Below are 19,246 nucleotides of genomic sequence, written 5' to 3'. Positions count from 1 at the left end.
CAAGCAGCTAGGGGAGCGTGTGGAATCACTGGAATCTTCTAAGGCTGCCATGGTGGAAATTGAGACAGCCGTCTCGCATAACATGGACCACACACAATCCCACCTCAATTATCTGTACAGTCAACTAGAGGACCAGGATAATAGGGGACGGAGGAACAACTTGCGGTTGAAAGGGTTCCCTGAAAAAATACAGGCAGACGCCATTATACCCGTAATTCGCGGCTTCTTCACGGATCTGCTGTGTGAGAAGTCGACTGAGCTGATTGTACTCAACAGAGCGCATAGGGCGCTAAGACCCCCACCAAAACTGGTCGAGCCACCGAGAGATATAATATGCAAGCTGGCAAGTTTTCAAATGAAAGAAAGTATCCTGAAAGCTGCCAGGGGGGCTACGCAGCTGCAATATGCCGGCGCCTCCATCTCTATCTTTCAAGACCTAAAGCGCTGAAACCTCTGTTAGAGATCCTCAGAGACCGCAAAATTATCTACAGGTGGTTGTACCCCTTTGGTCTTCTTATTACTACGCCAGAGAGGAAAGTGGTGGTGAGGGCCCATGCAGACCTCAAGCGTTTATACGAACTCCTCGACATTGCGGACCTGATGATAGAAAACTGGAACCCGGTCCAAGAGTTTACCTCACTCCCAGCCCTCCCTATGGTGGTGCCGTGGACCTCGGCTGGGCGGGAAGAAATTACAGGGCAAAAAGAAAGGTCCTGCTACGCCGCGTAGAGACGACTCCAAACAAAAGTAAAATCTTCAATGCACCACTTACCTATACTTACCTCAGGGACTGCTGAGAGTGGTGAGAGGTTGCTGTAACCCTTGATCGTCTGTACTATCTATCTTTGCGCTTTCTCGGGGGCTGCCTCTTTAAAAACTTTCCTCTCCCTGTTCTCCCCTTGGCGGAGATATTCTCTGCATAGGTATTTTATATAACCCATATTATGTGCTTGCCCGTTCCTCAGAGATCCTCTAGATGGCAGTCTACACCCACAAATACAATCCACATGCTTGTGGTACAGTTACAGCTCCAAGTTAGAGCCATGTTTAGATCTTTACTTGCTTTTTGTTACATGCAGGTATTCCCCATATGTACTGTATATGTAATTCAGTTGAAATGCGTTAGAGTGGACACTTGTCATCTGTTTCACAGTATTGTTTTCTTAGTCTGCATGATTTAGCTGAGGACAGGACCAGCCTTAGATTGAAGGGCAAGGTGTACTTTAATACGGTGAAGTTGTGTTCATTACCCATCATATGTAGTCACAGCTGCCTCATACTCCCGTATAAGATAATTTAAATGGCGATGATTAAGATATGCTCCTTTAATGCTAGAGGCATGAACACACCAGCCAAGCGAAGCCAGTTGTGTAACATGTTTAATAAACAACAGGTTGACATCTTATTTTTGAAGGAAACCCACTTCCGGACTAATCATATTCCGAAATTGGGCCATCATGTGTATAGCCAATGGTATCTTAGTACTACACTGGTACACTGGGCTCCGCATCTAAGGGGGTCAGTATTGCTTTTCATAGACGCTTGTCTTGGCTGGTGTGTTCGACGCTGGTAGACGGAGAAGGTAGGTTCATATTTATTAAAGGGACGCTTGGAACACAACTATATACTTTTGGCTGTATCCACGCGCCAAATACATCCCAGGCTCCCTGGCTGAAATCCGTGTTAGACACTTTTCACAAGTTTGCTGAGGGGGTAGCCATACTTTCAGGGGATCTGAATGTGGCGATTTCTCCAGACATTGACACGTCCATGGGCTCCTCCTCCCAATCCCAACGTGCACTTAGACAAATCCGAAACAAAATTGCTAAGACAGGCCTAGTGGACAGTTGGAGGGCAATGCATCCGGGCGAAAAAGACTTCACTTATTACTCCCCAGCGCATACCTCTTATCAGAGGTTGGATTATATTCTAGTATCCGCTTCGCTCCTTCCATATTGCAAAAAAGCCTCGATTGGACCGATCGTCCTCTCAGACCACGCTCCTGTGTTCCTGCAGTTTCCTCTGAGGAACATGCCCAAAAGAGAATTTATTTGGAGACTTAATGAGATGCTCCTAAATAATCCAAATAATGTTAAATTTATAGAGGGGAGGATTGAGGAATACTTTCAAATCAATGAAACACAGGGGCTGTCAACTGAGTGTGGTCTGGGAGGCTCATATTACTGTAATCAGAGGACACTTTACAGGGAGTGCAGAATTATTAGGCAAGTTGTATTTTTGAGGATTAACTTTATTATTGAACAACAACCATGTTCTCAATGAACCCAAAAAACTCATTAATATCAAAGCTGAATATTTTTGGAAGTAGTTTTTAGTTTGTTTTTAGTTTTAGCTATTTTAGGGGGATATCTGTGTGTGCAGGTGACTATTACTGTGCATAATTATTAGGCAACTTAACAAAAAACAAATATATACCCATTTAAATTATTTATTTTTACCAGTGAAACCAATATAACATCTCAACATTCACAAATATACATTTCTGACATTCAAAAACAAAACAAAAACAAATCAGTGACCAATATAGCCACCTTTCTTTGCAAGGACACTCAAAAGCCTGCCATCCATGGATTCTGTCAGTGTTTTGATCTGTTCACCATCAACATTGCGTGCAGCAGCAACCACAGCCTCCCAGACACTGTTCAGAGAGGTGTACTGTTTTCCCTCCTTGTAACTCTCACATTTGATGATGGACCACAGGTTCTCAATGGGGTTCAGATCAGGTGAACAAGGAGGCCATGTCATTAGATTTTCTTCTTTTATACCCTTTCTTGGCAGCCACGCTGTGGAGTACTTGGACGCGTGTGATGGAGCATTGTCCTGCATGAAAATCATGTTGTTTTTCTTGAAGGATGCAGACTTCTTCCTGTACCACTGCTTGAAGAAGGTGTCTTCCAGAAACTGGCAGTAGGACTGGGAGTTGAGCTTGACTCCATCCTCAACCAGAAAAGGCCCCACAAGCTCATCTTTGATGATACCAGCCCAAACCAGTACTCCACCTCCACCTTGCTGGCGTCTGAGTCGGACTGGAGCTCTCTGCCCTTTACCAATCCAGCCACGGGCCCATCCATCTGGCCCATCAAGACTCACTCTCATTTCATCAGTCCATAAAACCTTAGAAAAATCAGTCTTGAGATATTTCTTGGCCCAGTCTTGACGTTTCAGCTTGTGTGTCTTGTTCAGTGGTGGTCGTCTTTCAGCCTTTCTTACCTTGGCCATGTCTCTGAGTATTGCACACCTTGTGCTTTTGGGCACTCCAGTGATGTTGCAGCTCTGAAATATGGCCAAACTGGTGGCAAGTGGCATCTTGGCAGCTGCACGCTTGACTTTTCTCAGTTCATGGGCAGTTATTTTGCGCCTTGGTTTTTCCACACCCTGTTGACTATTTTTAATGAAACGCTTGATTGTTCGATGATCGCGCTTCAGAAGCTTTGCAATTTTAAGAGTGCTGCATCCCTCTGCAAGATATCTCACTATTTTTGACTTTTCTGAGCCTGTCAAGTCCTTCTTTTGACCCATTTTGCCAAAGGAAAGGAAGTTGCCTAATAATTATGCACACCTAATATAGGGTGTTGATGTCATTAGACCACACCCCTTCTCATTACAGAGATGCACATCACCTAATATGCTTAATTGGTAGTAGGCTTTCGAGCCTATACAGCTTGGAGTAAGACAACATGCATAAAGAGGATGATGTGGTCAAAATACTCATTTGCCTAATAATTCTGCACGCAGTGTATATCCATGGAGGTCTACCTCAAAAAGAAAAGGGAGGCGGAGGTTCTTGGTTTGTTGACCCAAATTCACACACTAGAACAACTGCACAAGAAGCACATTACATCCGCCATTACGCAACAATTAGACCTCCTGAGGACACAATAAAAAAATATACTTAATGAGAAAACGGCCAAACTATATCTTAGCTAAATTCTGATATTACGCGCACGGCGATAAGGCCTCCAAATTTATGCTTTCCCAACTAAAAAAAGGAGGAGGGTCCAATCCTATATACATACTATTCAGTCAGCCTCGGCCCAAACGCTTCGCCAAACAGAACAGATTGCCAAAAGGTTTACAGAGTTTTATGCACAACTATATAATCTCATACCGACAAGAACAGGAGGATTGAATGGACCAGTTTGCTTAACTTGCCCAAGCTCAATACTAAGCAAAGGAATCTCTTGGTCAGACCGTTCACACTCCTTGAAATTAAAAAGGCACTTAAATCATCTCCGCTACATAAAAGCCCGGGTCCAGATGGCTTTCCCATGAAATATTATAGCTCCTTCCAGAACCAGCTGCTCCCTAGATTACTCCTAGTTTATAATTCTATTTGGGATGGAAAACCCTTACACCCAAGTATGCTATTGGCCCAAATCACGATAATCCCAAAGGAGAGACAAGATCCAACTTCCTGCTCGAGATACAGGCCAATTTCGCTGCTCAATAAAGATCTGAAGCTGCTGGCGAAAATTTTGACCTCGAGTCTTCAACCTCTGCTCCCTGGGCTGATTCACGCGGAGCAGGTGGGGTTCATTAGCGGTCGTGAGGGCAGAATGAATACTAGTCGTATTATAAACCTAATTCAGTACGCCCACAACACGTCATTTGATAGGGTGGATTGGGTATTTATGGAGAAGGCCTTGCTCAACTTCCAAATAGCAGCAGCATTCATAGCAGCGGTAAGGGCGATGTATACCAACCCTAGCGCCCGGGTCTTAGTCAATAACACATTAGCACCTCCATTCTAGGCAAAGATTTTATGCGTGGGGTAATAAACCCCATACTCTTCTAGCTATTCAATTGCATGACTCAAACCTGACGGGTAGCCCAACTGTTATGAGACAACTGTTATGAGACAAGCAGATAACACATTATAATACAAGCCTGAGGCAATCTCGAAACTTTTTCAGGAGTTTTATGCACATCTTTATTCTATCCCCCAACAGCTCCCTCCCAAGCAGTCGAAACGCGCGCGCCTTTTTGAAACTTTTCTGTCTAAATGCAACCTTCCTAAATTGCCGGAGGATGCTCTGTCATCCTTGAACCTTGAACATCCTGTCATCACGGGGGAGGAATTACAAGAAGTGTTTAAACAGCTTCTCAACAAGAAATCGCCTGGCCCAGACTGGTTACCCTATGTGTATTATAAAACTTTCTCTGACATTTTGATACCCCATATGTTGCCTCTATACAACTCATTTTTACAGGGCTCCCCGATACCCACCTCGTTTTCGCATTCTTACATCACACTGATCCCTAAACCTGGAAAGGATCCCCTGGATTGTGCCAACTAAAGGCCCATCACCCTCCTTAACTCGGACCTAATTTTTTTTACAAAAACCTTAGCTTATCGTCTCTCGGTGTGGCTTCCCCATCTGATTCACAAGGACCAGGTGGGGTTTGTCAGGGATCGGCAGGGTGGAGACCATACTAGGCGTACTATTGATCTCTTAGAGATTGTTTATAGACGCAATGAGGCGTTATTGCTTAGTCTCGACGCTGAAAAGCGTTTGACCGTTTGAACTGGTCATTTATGTTCTCCGCCTTACATGGAGTCATGGTCAATAATGTCGAGGTCAAGCTGTCCTTGTTTGCGGATTATATTCTGCTCACATTGACGGATTTCCATATAACGCTTCCAAACCTTTTCCAGTTGCTGGGAGTGTACGGGAGGTTGTCGGGTTACAAAGTTAATACCACGAAAACAGAAGCTCTCCCTCTTTATTGCAGCCCGGAGAGTGTTGCTGCTATGAAAACTAACTTCCACTTTCGTTGGAAGGACACTACATTACGATATTTAGGAATACACCTAACTCCGACTTATTCCACCTTGTACGCACTCTACTTCCCGGACACGTTCCGGAACTTAAAGGCTCTTCTAAATAAATGGATGCCTCTTCCAATTTCCTTGTTGGGTCACATAGCTACAGTCAAGATGACTATATTGCCAAAGCTACTTTACCTGTTTGAGACGCTACCGATCCCGGTACAGAGTCGGGAGCTGATGTCCTACAATCTAGTATGCTGAGATTCATATGGAATGGGAAGAGGCAACGGATAGCTTTTCTGACTCTTAGTCGCTGGGGGGTCTGGCAGCCCCTGATATAACAAAGTATTATTGGGCAACCCATTTGCGGAGAATACCAGCGTGGTCTAGTCCATATGCTTACACTAGATGGTCGGAAGTGGAGAAATTGTGGATGGCTCCTGTACACCCTAATTCCCTCATATGGTCCCCATTGTCGACTGCGTTGCTGCCCGACTTGTAGGGCCTATGTCTCTAACTCTTCGCATATGGCTAAGGCTACTTTCACACTAGCGTTCGGGGCTCCGCTCGTGAGCTCCGTTTGAAGGGGCTCACAAGCGGTCCCGAACGCATCCGTCCAGCCCTAATGCATTCTGAGTGGAGGCCTGGCCGTGCGGAGGCAAGCGGATCCGTCCAGACTTACAATGTAAGTCAATGGGGACGGATACGTTTAAAGATGACACAATATGGCTCAATCTTCAAACGGATCCGCCCCCATTGACTTTCAATGTAAAGTCTGGACGGATCCGTTCAGGCTACTTTCACACTTAGAATTTTTTCTAAGTTATAATGCAGACGGATCCGTTCTGAACGGATACAAACGTCTGCATTATAGGAGCGGATCCGTCTGATGAAACATCAGACGGACCCGCTCTGAACGCTAGTGTAAAAGTAGCCTAAGATGCAATCGACAATTCTCATTGGCTTCTGAAAGGTCCTCCATGACTTTTTATTTAACCCTTTGTTTCCGACGGGTATGCAAACCCCTTTCCTCAAGCATTGGTTTCCTAACAAGCTATTACATTTTGCGGATGTTATAGACTATAAGACTCTCCAAATGATGCCATTTGAGAGATTACAATCACCCCGCCAGCTTCCTGACTGTCAGATATCAACATGTACAATTACAGTACTTGTTTGCTTCTATATTTAAATCTATGACTATATCCACTCCCACATCCTTTGAAAAACTATGTAAGCTGTCGAGCTCAACTAAGGGCCTCATATCTGAAATATACCGCCTCCTATCATCCTCGTCCATTAAGCACTCCTATATGTCTAAATGGGAAGCGATTCTTAATCGACGCATCTCAACTGCAGAATGGAAACTAGTGTGGGACAGGACAGCGAAGTCATCCTCTTACATCACTCATAGAGAAAACTCTTATACGGTATTGATATTTTGGTACCATACCCCACAGTTATTGAAGCATTTATGCCCTTCCCTCTCTGATAGAGGGGTTTCATATACATATATTCTGGAATTGCCATTTAATTGGGCCCTTCTGGGAGATGGTGCATGAGGTTCTCTTCCAGGTCTTCCATATTCGGTTCCCATTAAAGCCCTTTTTCTATTTACTGAATATGCCGCCAATGCCGCTGAAAAGACACATTTTGTTTTCATCCCTACATATTTTGGCCGCAGCCAGACGCCTTATTGCCAGATTTTGGAAAAAATCTGTCCCGTCCACCTGAATTGACCTCATTGCAAATGTTATGGAGGGTTCAGGAAAATGGAATACTTGTCCGCTAGCTTATCTAACCAGGTTGAGAGTTTTAACAAGATCTGGCAATCATGGGACAAATATATTGACTAGTGCCTGTGCTGATATAGGTGACCTACACCTAACCCCTTTTCCTTATGTCTTGTGTCCTTTGTCTATACCTCCCATCTTAGTTGTTTGTTCTGTGTCGTATAATTATTTTACTTTTCATTCATTTGGAAACTTCGGCAGCTGATTATATAAAACTGGATATTTTGCACTACACCCATATTTTGGTACATGTATTGCACCCGTTTCTAATTGTCTTGTTATACAGTATTTTGTGGACCCAGTGGGTTTCTACCCACATGCTTTATTACCTCTGTATTTGACACCTAGCTACGCCTGTATTTTGATTTATTTTAACACCACACTGCACAGGCTTGTACTTATTGTTGTTTATTTGCAATAACTTAAGAAAAAATAAAAATAAAATAGACAATAAAAAAAAAAGAAAAAGTGTAATACCAAGCGATCAAAAAGTCATATGCACCCTAAAATAGTACCAATCAAACCGTCATCTCATACTGAAAAAAAATTTGTCCCTGCACAAAAATAAAAATAAAAATAAAATATGGCTTTCAGAATATGGAGAAACTAAAAAATTATATTTAAAAAAAATGCTTTATTATGTAAAACTTTAACAAACAACCAAAAATATTTGGTACTGTCGCGTCCGTAACAATTAGGGTTATTCACTTTAGAAAAAAAGACGACTGAGGGGAGATCTAATTAATATGTATAAATATATCAGGGGTCAGTACAGAGATCTATCCCATCATCTATTTATCCCCAGGACTGTGACGAAGGGACATCCTCTGTGTCTGGAGGAAAAAAGGTTTGTACACAAACATAGAAAAGGATTCTTTACGGTAAGAGCAGTGAGACTATGGAACTCTCTGCCTGAGGAGGTGGTGATGGTGAGTACAATAAAGGAAATAAAGAGGGGCCTGGATGTATTTCTTGAGCGTGATAATTACAGGCTATAGCTACTAGAGAAGGGTCGTTGATCCAGGGAGTTAGTCCGATTGCCTGATTGGAGTCAGGAAGGAATTTTTTACTCCCCTAAAGTGGGGAAAATTGGTTTCTACCTCACAGGGTTTTTTTTTGCTTTCCTCTGGATCAACTTGTAGGATAACAGGCCGAACTGGATGGACAAATGTCTTTTTTTCAGCCTTATGTACTATGTTACTATGTAGACCTGAACTGGTCCTGAAAAAATTGGGTATTGGAAATTTTCTAAAAAATTTTAAGATTTGATTTTAAATTTCAAAGCCTTCTAACATCCCCAAAAAATAAAATGTAATTTTCAAAATGATCCAAACATGAAGTAGACATATGGGGAATGTAAAGTAATAACTATTTTTGGAGGTATTACTATCTATTATAGAAGTAGAGAAATAGAAATTTGCACATTTTTCAAAATTCTTGGTAAATTTGGTATTTTTTTTTTTTTATAAAAAAGAAATATTTTGAATCAATTTTGCCACTGTCACGAAGTACAATATGTGACGAGAAAACAAACAATCTCAGAATGGCCTGGATAAGTAAAACAGTTTTAAAGTTATTACCACATAAATTGACATGTCATATTTTCAAAATTAGGCTGCGTCCTGAAGGTGAAAAATATCTGTGTCCTGAAGGGGCTAATACAAGGCACTTACTAATGTACTGTTATTATCCATATTGTCTCCTTTTATGGCTGGATTCATTTTTCCATCACATTATACACTGCTTGTTTCCATGGTTACAACCACCCTGTAATCCATCAGTGGTGGTCGTGCTTGTATACTGTAAGAAAAAATGCCAGCCTCTCTGGTGGCCGGGACCGTGGGAGCTCATGTAGGCTGGTGCTTTTTTTCTATAGTGTACAAGCACAGCCATGCTGCTGGACTTTGAAGTGGCAAAACCCCTTTAAATATGGTCGCATCCAATGTCTATTTGTAATAGGCACTAAAAGAAGAGTACCTGGTTCTGTTGCTACTACAGTGATACTTTGCTTAGCTTTATAAAATTTAGCTATGTGCCGGTATAGGTCTGCTCCTACCCTTACATACAGAGTGAATGGAGACCACCTCTGGCAGAATTGCAGCCTTATAATCCTGTAAATGTGACACACAATCACACATATTTTGGGAAGGATCGCTTAGTGAAAAATGTACAAGCAGTCCTAAACCATGGTTGTGATGGCAGTTTCCGAAGATCTTTAGTCATAGGGTAGAAATGATCATCAATGCAGCTTATATATTTAAATACTCCAAGCATTTGTAACGTGTATCTTTTTGAAAACTAAGTGATTTTACACAGCATTTTTTATTTTAGGGATACTGGTCTATAAAACTAAACATCAAAGAATTGTTTGTATCCTTTCGTAATCATAATAGTAACTGAAATCACACAGATATATACCCTTCAAATTTTTGGGCTGATAATAGACACAGTGCAAAGAAATGCTGTGGTCACTGTACGGAACCACATCCAGCAAACTCTAAATTTCTACCAGTCTTCCTAAAACACTCTGGTAAGTAGGAACTAAGAATACCCCTAGGTTGTTCAGCAGAGCCTGCCACAAGGACTCATGACTTGGTTGCTATTAACCCAGGTTACCTCTGTGGAGTAAGGAGCAGAAAACAGATGTGACCTCACTAGTAGCAGACCTACCAGAATGGCCACAGAGGGTTTAAAAGAGCAGTTGGCAAGCAGGGTCAAAACAAGGAGACATTAATACAACAGACAAGGGGTTAACTCAGACATAAGCCAGAAAATGTTCACCAGGAGAATCAACAGAAGCCAAATCAGCAGGCAAAAGGTTAATCCAGAAAGAAAAACAAGGGTCAGTTCACTAGAAGTACAAATGTTAATCCAGAAAGAAAAACAAAGGGTCAGTTCACTAGAAGTACAAATGTTAATCCAGAAAGAAAAACAAAGGGTCAGTTCACTAGAAGTACAAATGTTAATCCAGAAAGAAAAACAAAGGGTCAGTTCACTAGAAGTACAAATGCAGTAGTTGAGAGTAGCATGATGCACAGATGCCAAGACACTTAAACAATCACAGGTAAAGACACACAGAAAAAGTTTAACTTACAGGAATTTACTAGCTCAGAAAACACAATGCCGCTAGTGTAAGTGATGTCAAGTGTGGTTATGTAACCTTTATCTTCATACACACTTCCATTCAGGCGCTTTGCTCTCCAACAAACCAGCAAGTACCTTCAGCTGTTTGAAGAGAAAGCAGTGCTCATTGAGCGCTGCCTTCTCTTCATTGTTCCTGCTCGCTGTCCATTTTTTTTCAGAGATTTTCATATTGATGGCTTACCCTCCAGAGAGATCATCAATATGACATTAGCGAGGGTCTTACTCCTGGCACCCCTGCCGAGCTGCTGTCTGGGGAAGCTTCCAGCTTAGCAAGCATAATTCTGTCCATTGGATAGCGGCTGTGCTTGGTATTGCAGCTTAGTTACATTCACTTGCATGGGACTGTGCTGTGCCTACAGTAGGCCATATGACCGTTGAACGTGATGTCACACGGCCTAGGAAGAAGAAGAAGCAGCGAAGGTAGTGCCGCGGCCTCTTCATACAGCTGATCGTCAGGGGTGCCAGGAGTCAGACCCCCGCTGATCGGATATTGATAACTTATTCTGAGTATATCTGAGTATAGGCCATGAAAACCAAAATACTTGGGTTGGCTAATTTTAGACTAATAATTTTCTCTTGTCCATTAATGTGTTTGTCATGGACTGAAGTTCATAATTATGGGCACCAAATGGCAGGGAAAAATCCAATATATCCTCTTATACTATGTAACAAATTGTGATGTTTGGTCTTAAGGCACAGCCAGATGCCATATTAGTCATAGCTGACATGTGTTTTAAGTGGTATGATAGGGGTGCAGCTTTCAGTCATGTGAACTCAGCATAATATCAGTTAGTACTTTCTCACCCAAATTCGTCCTGAATTTCAGCCAGCTGATCTACCAAAATCTGTAACCGGTCCCAGCGCATCCGGCTGCATTCTTTGTGGAAGTCAAAAGCAAAATACCTATTTAAAAAAAAGTCAAGGATGATATGACATTACATTTACATTATGTTTGGAAGAGACCCTGCAAACAATCGCATTTTAACAAGACAAGTTTAATTTAAAACCTGCCAGTATCTCATCTTAAGGCTAGATATAGTACACCTTCTATTTATAGAAATCCATGAGAATGAGGAACAGTTAGCAATGCTTTATCAGCTCTTTTACTTAGAGCGTGTTTCTTATGTATTAAAGAACGAGGTGTTGTTTCCATGCATCAGGATCCTTAGTCTGCTGCATTAAACTCTCCACTTTCTTGGATATTCTCCAGTTGCACTCAAGTTTCAGCAAGGAGGCACTTGAAACCTCATTTCTCAAATTACTGTAAATTGTCTGTCTACAAGTACTACCAGCTTCTACCTATACCCCAATTATGAAGAGAAGCACAGCTCTGTATTTCCTGCAATGTACAATACAGGCTCAAAAGTTGATTTGCTGGTTTTGTGAATAGTGGATCGTGGATAGGCATTATTCTCAGCTCTAGGACACCCAACCTTTAGAGTACTTCAGTCCCCTATCAGCCATCCATGAGGCAACATGTCCACTGCATCTAGGCAGTGCCTGTGCAGTATGCCCCACTTGGGTAATTTTAAGGGGTTATCCACGTTTAGAGGACCTTTTGGCCAACCTCTTCCCCCCCTCTCCTCAACGTTGCAGGACCTATGGATGGAAACATACTTACTGGCCCCACACTGCTGGCCCCACACTGCTCATTAACATCTGGTTTGAAGGTGATCATGTGTGTCACTGCAGCCAATGACTGACAGGTAACATAGAAAGTGTCGGCAGATAAGAACCATTTTGCCCATCTAGTCTGCCCAATATACTGAATACTAGGGATCGACCGATATTTATTTTTTAGGGCCGATACCGATAATTTGTCAACTTTCAGGCCGATAGCCGATAATTTATACCGATATTCTGGGTATTTTTATTTTTGAGGAAAAAAAAAAAATTCCTACACAAATCTGCTGAAAATTAATGTTTATTGTTAACGTGTATTATTATTTTATTTTTTTTGTAAATCTTTTTCATTTATACTTAATATTTTTGTGTTTTTTTTTTTTACTAACTTTTAGCCCCCTTAGGGACTAGAACCCTTGTCCCATTCACCCTGATAGATCTCTATCAGAGTGAATAGGATCTCGCACTCTCCCTGCTGCCCTGTGCTCTGTGCACACAGCAGCATGGAGCTGACTATGGCAGCCAGGGCTTCAATAGCGTCCTGGCTGCCATGGTAACCGATCGGAGCCCCAGGCTTACACTGCTGGGGCTCCGATCGGAGGAGCAGGGGAGAGGGGATCCTGTGGCCACTGCCACCACTGATTAGAACTGGGGGGGCGCACTGCGCCACCAATGTTTTTACTATTGGGATGGGGGTGGGGGGCGCACTGCGCCACCAATGACTAATACTAGGGGGCTTGAGGGGGGGGGGGGCGCACTGCACCACCAATGTTTTTACTATTGGGGTGGGGGGCGCACTGCTTGAGGGGGGGGGGGGGGGCGCACTGCGCCACCAATGAAGATACCTCTCTTTCACATACAGGAGGCGGGAGCTGGCTGCAGAATCACATAGCCGGCTCCCGACCTCTATGAGCGGTAGCTGCGATCCGCGGCACCTAAGAGGTTAACTACCGCGGACCGCAGCTGCCGTTCATAGAGGTCGGGAGCCGGCTATGTGATTCTGCAGCCAGCTCCCGCCTCCTGTATTTGAATTAATGAAAGACTCATCTTCATTGGTGGCGCAGCGGCCACAGCCCCTCCCCTCCTCTTGTATTCCGTCCTGTCATTGGAGGCAGCGGCAGCAGCATCACAGGGGGAGGAGACACGGCTTCCTTCTCCCCTGTGCTGCGGAGGGAACACAGAACGAGCTGAGAGCAGCGCGTTCTGTGTTCCCAATACGTTATCGGTATATCGGCAAAATAGATGCCGATAACGTTCAAAATCCTCAATATCGGCCGATAATATTGGCCAAACCGATAATTGGTCGATCCCTACTGAATACTATGAATAGCCCCTGGCTCTATCTTATATGAAGGATGGCCTTATGCCTATCCCATGCATGCTTAAACTCCTTCACTGTATTTGCAGCTACCACTTCTGCAGGAAGGCTATCCATGCATCCACTACTCTCTCAGTAAAGTAATACTTCCTGATATTACTTTCAAGCCTTTGCCCCTCTAATTTAAAACTATGTCCTCTTGTAGCAGTTTTTCTTCTTTTAAATATTCTCTCCTCTTTTACCTTGTTGATTCCCTTTATACCTTGTGACCCCCATGCATCACGTCAATGGGTCACATGTCACCGCTGCACGGCAAACGTGACCTGCACGGCAGAGTGCGGCAGCCGAAGGAGTCACAACCCTGCGGTGAGAGTGAGCAAATATGCTTCCCTCTGCAGTTCTGGTGACTGGGGGGGGAAGATATTGGGAATCTGGCTGAAAGACAAACCGAAGCCCCTTTAAGTTACTGAAACAACAAAGCACCCTAATCATTATTCACTCCTCGACATTGAAATTGCACCACAAGGAAAAAAATCGATAGACATGTCAATAATGTACAAATGGTAAAAAATGTTAACAAAATATTCAAAACATAGATTTATTCAGTATAGAGTATGAGAACAACATGCAGAAATAAACTTATATACCTTGACATGCCATCAATGATTATCTAAGGAATGTTTTGCCATGCTGAATGCACTTGGGCACGCAAGTCATCAAGATCCACTACTGGCAGCTCTCTTTGCAACTGCCAACCAATGCTGTCCCAGATATGCTTGATGGGAGACAAGTCAAGGACGCTGCAGGCCATGGTAGCACATTCAGACCACACAGGCTGCTCACAGCTGCAGTAACAGCTTGGCATTGTCCTGTTGAAAAACGACTCATGGCCATACAACTAGTTCCACAATCAAATGTAAAGCTGAGCTTTAACTGCACATTATGCCACCCAACACCATAATCCTGGGAGTAGGACTGGTATAACGTTTCCTTGTAAAAGCCTCTTTATGGCGTTGCGTTGCCCATGTGGTCCCCAGACTAATCTCCTGCTATCACTGCGCCAGAGACAAAAGTGGCACTCATTACGTCAATGGAACACCTTTATCTGAATATCTGGCTTGTGGTCCAATGTTGTGCAAATGGCTTCTGATGGTGTGTAGACACTGTTTGCCGCCCCTAAGCTTGGGATGTTATGCCGAATTTCACTTGCAGTACAGAATGGATCACTACGGACATTCTTCGAATTGGACAATCTGTTCATGCAGAAGTTCGCCTTCGCGCACCTCTTGCTCCCATTCTATTACATTTTTGCTCTCCCAAACACTGTGACAAGCAACGCTTAACAGTACTGACATCTCTGCCTAGGTGCATAGCGATCTGCCAGAGTGATAAACCAAGGTCTCAATTTGTGACAAGTGGTGACAACTGGCACTTTGATTAACAGGAGAATCCTCCCATGCGATTTGAGCGTACTTTGCTTACAATCTGAATTGTACACCGCTCCCACATGCCACAGATTGGAGCTAGGTGCCTGGAAATGTGATCATTTGTAGATCTTAGCAACACCTGCAACTTCCCCAATCTGCATAATCTTACAATTTGTCCTTCTTGGTGTGCAATTTCAATGTTGAGGAGTGCAATTAACAAGACATTTTCAAAAGTCCCATATGCTACGGTTGGCTGCACATGTAGGTGGAATAGAGGTCAGGACTTGCATCAAACATTTTCAGCACACGCTGTGGATATGCCCAAAAAGTCTGATATGTGAATACTCTTTCAGAATATTATAATCACAGGTCAAGTACTTAAAAAGGGACTGCAGCAAACTATTGATATTGCCATGGGGTTCCAAACCTTGAAAGGATTTTTTTAGTTAAAGATTTTTTTTATGAGAAGTCAATTGGATGGAAGGAAGGAGGCTCTGTCAGTTAAATAAGGATAATCTGAGGTAACTTCCTGTCATTTAAATGGCTTTTGGCCATGGCTACTGAGAACTGTTAGAGGGGTTGTCCCATCTCAGACAATGGGAGCAAATCGCTAGGATATGCCCCCAATATTTGATAGGTGCGGGTCCCACCGATGAGACCCACACCTATATCGAGAACAGGGCCCCGCAAGTGAAGGAAGGCGCACTGCGCATGCGCAGCCGCCCTCCATTCATTTCTACGAGGCCGCCGAGCCAGCCTATTTCCGTTGGCCCCATAGAAATGAAAGGGAGCCTGGGCCGCGCATACGCGCCACGCTCCCATTCACTACTATGGGAGCAGCGCTTGGTGGTGGACGGACCCCGGGAAATCTGGGGTCCTCCAGCCACAGATCTTCCCGCTCCGTTCTCGTTATAGGTGCGGGTCCCATCAGTGGGACCCGTACCTATCAGACAATGGGGGCATATCCTAGCGATATGCCCCATTGTCGGAGATGGGAATACCCCTTTAAGAGATCCTAATATTCCTTGATGCTGGTAGGAATCACAGCCGTTGGAATCAATAATCTGTTGTCGCGGCTGTGTCATGGTCTGGTATCGTGGACCATGACACTTTTGCCGTGCATATTTGTTGCTGGTGGCAACATGTTGTTTTTGCATGTTTTGACACTTCCCCTTTAAGTTGTGTGTCCCTTTCCATCCTGGTGTGCACAAGGTTAAGGTGTGTTTGCTAGGTGTGGTGGGTGTGACCTCAGGCCTCCTTATATGTTGGGGTGGTGGAACCCGAGGTCAGTTTGATTTTGCTTGTCAGTCTGTGACAGTCTGCTCCCTTGCTGTATGTTTGATGTCTGTGTGAGCCACCCTTATTTGTGATTATGAAAATAATGATCAGCCGGCACTCCGTAACCAATGGCGTGGTGCTCGCGTCCGAGATCAAGATCTCATAAATATAGTAAGGAAAGACCGGCACTCACTGTAGCTTGAAGAAAAGGAAATCTTTATCGTCACATATAATCCGTGACGCGTTGCGACTCACATCTGGAGCCTTCCTCAGACGTATAGGATATGGTACAAACAGAAATAAGCACACGGCATTTAAATAGCCTGCCAAGGCGGAAATGACATCACATTACCATGGTGACGATATCAACAAAATAATTAAACAATTAAGATGTAGCAGGTGAAGAAAATGAAGAAAGGATCCCAGCCGCAATCAATTGACAATTCAAATAGTAAGTATTCCATAATAGCAATGATAGGGTTAAATGAAGTTTCAAAATAATGATGCCGCTGGGATGTCTTCAAGTTTTCTAAAAGTAAAGAGAAAACAAGTTATTTGATACATTGGTTTGCAACAATGGTACATGTTATTCTATACAAAAGGGTTATACAACAAAAAATATATATATATCTCACGGGAACTGGAGATTCACAAAGAGCTGTGGAGGTCGTACTCGCGGTTCAAGCCCTTGGGTTCCAATGTTTGCAAAGTGTGAATCCAATAGGACTCACGCTTTTTCAACATCTTAACCCTGTCACCACCTCTACGGGGTTGTGAAACATGTTCTATTATCTGGAACCGCAGTTGTGAAATATTGTATAAGGCCCTTCCTACAGTTGATAAAACTATTAAAAAATCCTGCATCCCTTTTGTTTCAAAATTCCACCCTTGGATCCACAAATGCAGATTAATTATTAATCACCATTGGAATATATTATCTAGGGCTTATCCCTCAGTTGAGGAATTCCAGAATCGTCCGTTGATCTGTTATAAACGGAACAAAAATATACGTGATATGGTGGTGCGGGCTGATATTGGCAGTGTTCACAAGACACAACGACAAATGACTTTATCTACACCAAAAAAAGGCACTTTTCCCTGTTTAGGCTGCATCCATTGTTCCAGCGTGATTAAAGGCGAGTCTTTCTCACACCCACATACAGGAAAACAATTTCCCATCAAGGGTTTCTACACTTGTAATAGCAACTTTATTGTTTATTTACTAAAGTGCCCATGTGGCTTATTATATGTAGGCGAGACCTCGATGCGCATGAAGGATCGTTTTTCCAAACATAAATCTACCATACAGAAAAAGAACCTGCTTCTACCTATACCGCACCACTTTGAACGTTGTAACCACAATATTTCGCAACTGCGGTTCCAGATAATAGAACATGTTTCACAACCCCGTAGAGGTGGTGACAGGGTTAAGATGTTGAAAAAGCGCGAGTCCTATTGGATTCACACTTTGCAAACATTGGAACCCAAGGGCTTGAACCGCGAGTACGACCTCCACAGCTTTTTGTGAATCTCCAGTTCCCGTGAGATATATATATTTTTTTTGTTGTATAACCCTTTTGTATAGAATAACATGTACCATTGTTGCAAACCAATGTATCAAATAACTTGTTTTCTCTTTACTTTTAAAAAACTTGAAGACATCCCAGCGGCATCATTATTTTGAAACTTCATTTAACCCTATCATTGCTATTATAGAATACTTACTATTTGAATTGTCAATTGATTGCGGCTGGGATCCTTTCTTCTTTTTCTTCACCTGCTACATCTTAATTGTTTAATTATTTTGTTGATATCGTCACCATGGTAATGTGATGTCATTTCCGCCTTGGCAGGCTATTTAAATGCCGTGTGCTTATTTCTGTTTGTACCATATCCTATACGTCTGAGGAAGGCTCCAGATGTGAGTCGCAACGCGTCACGGATTATATGTGACAATAAAGATTTCCTTTTCTTCAAGCTACAGTGAGTGCCGGTCTTTCCTTACTTTATTTGTGATTATGTCACGACAGGGAGTGGGGGAACCCCCCATCGCGCAATGCTCTGGCTACCAGGCCGCAATGCAGGGAAAAGGGAGCTGGTCCCCTCCTAACGCTTCCCTCAACAGGCCCTAGTCTCCTAACTGTATGAGCCCCCTTCAGTGGTAAGAGGACTCATACCCACGTGCCTAGAGATCTAGGAATCCCTGCATTGCCCTACAGATGATGACAGGGCAGAGAATACCTGTGCATCCACGACACAGATGACAGGCTTCTCCAGAGGCCCAGTAGCTGACAGGATGCAAGACTGTGGGTGAAACAGTACGGCAGGTAAGTCACACAGCAACATAATGCTATCTACACTTACCTGCCGCAGCCGAGATGGACGGAGGCTCCAGGCTGGGAAACCTACAGTCTTGCCTTCGCTTAACCCCTTCGGGAAAGCACGCCCCTTTCGGAGCCATCACACCACCATGCGCACCTCCAAACAGGGACCACACCAAAACTACATACACCAGGTGGAGGAGGGAAAACAAACACACCGGAGGGGACAAACTGACATAGCAAAGGAAACAGAATCACAAATAAGGGTGGCTCACACAGACATCAAACATACAGCCAGGGAGCGAAGCTCCAACACAGGCTGACAAGCAAACTCTGACCTCGGGCAGCAACACACCAACATATAAAGAGGCCAGAGGTCACACCCACCACAAAACATTTAACCCTGTGCAAACCAAAAATGGGGAAACACCACAACCCAGGAAAAATGCCTCACATGCAAACACCGTTGCCAACGGCAACCGCACGTGTAGACACAGTGTCACGACTTAACCAAGGGTCGTGACATCTGTCTTTTATAACTTTTCAGAGAC

At 43.4% G+C, this 19,246-nt stretch overlaps 1 protein-coding gene across 2 annotated transcripts in view; it reads right to left on the bottom strand.

The window, feature by feature from the left end:
- Positions 1 to 19,246, bottom strand: part of SACM1L (SAC1 like phosphatidylinositide phosphatase) — a 168,685-nt gene that overhangs the window by 11,701 nt on the left and 137,738 nt on the right. For both annotated transcript variants that reach the window (XM_040432192.1, XM_040432193.1), the window contains one exon: positions 11,533 to 11,631. In XM_040432192.1, the coding sequence (XP_040288126.1) occupies positions 11,533 to 11,631 (99 nt within the window). The remainder of the gene's footprint in view (positions 1 to 11,532; positions 11,632 to 19,246) is intronic.

This window comes from Bufo bufo, chromosome 5 (assembly GCF_905171765.1).
Source record: "Bufo bufo chromosome 5, aBufBuf1.1, whole genome shotgun sequence".
Classification (NCBI taxonomy): domain Eukaryota; kingdom Metazoa; phylum Chordata; class Amphibia; order Anura; family Bufonidae; genus Bufo; species Bufo bufo.
Note: the sequence above shows the minus strand (reverse complement) of the source record. Positions and strands in the feature narration are given on the sequence as shown.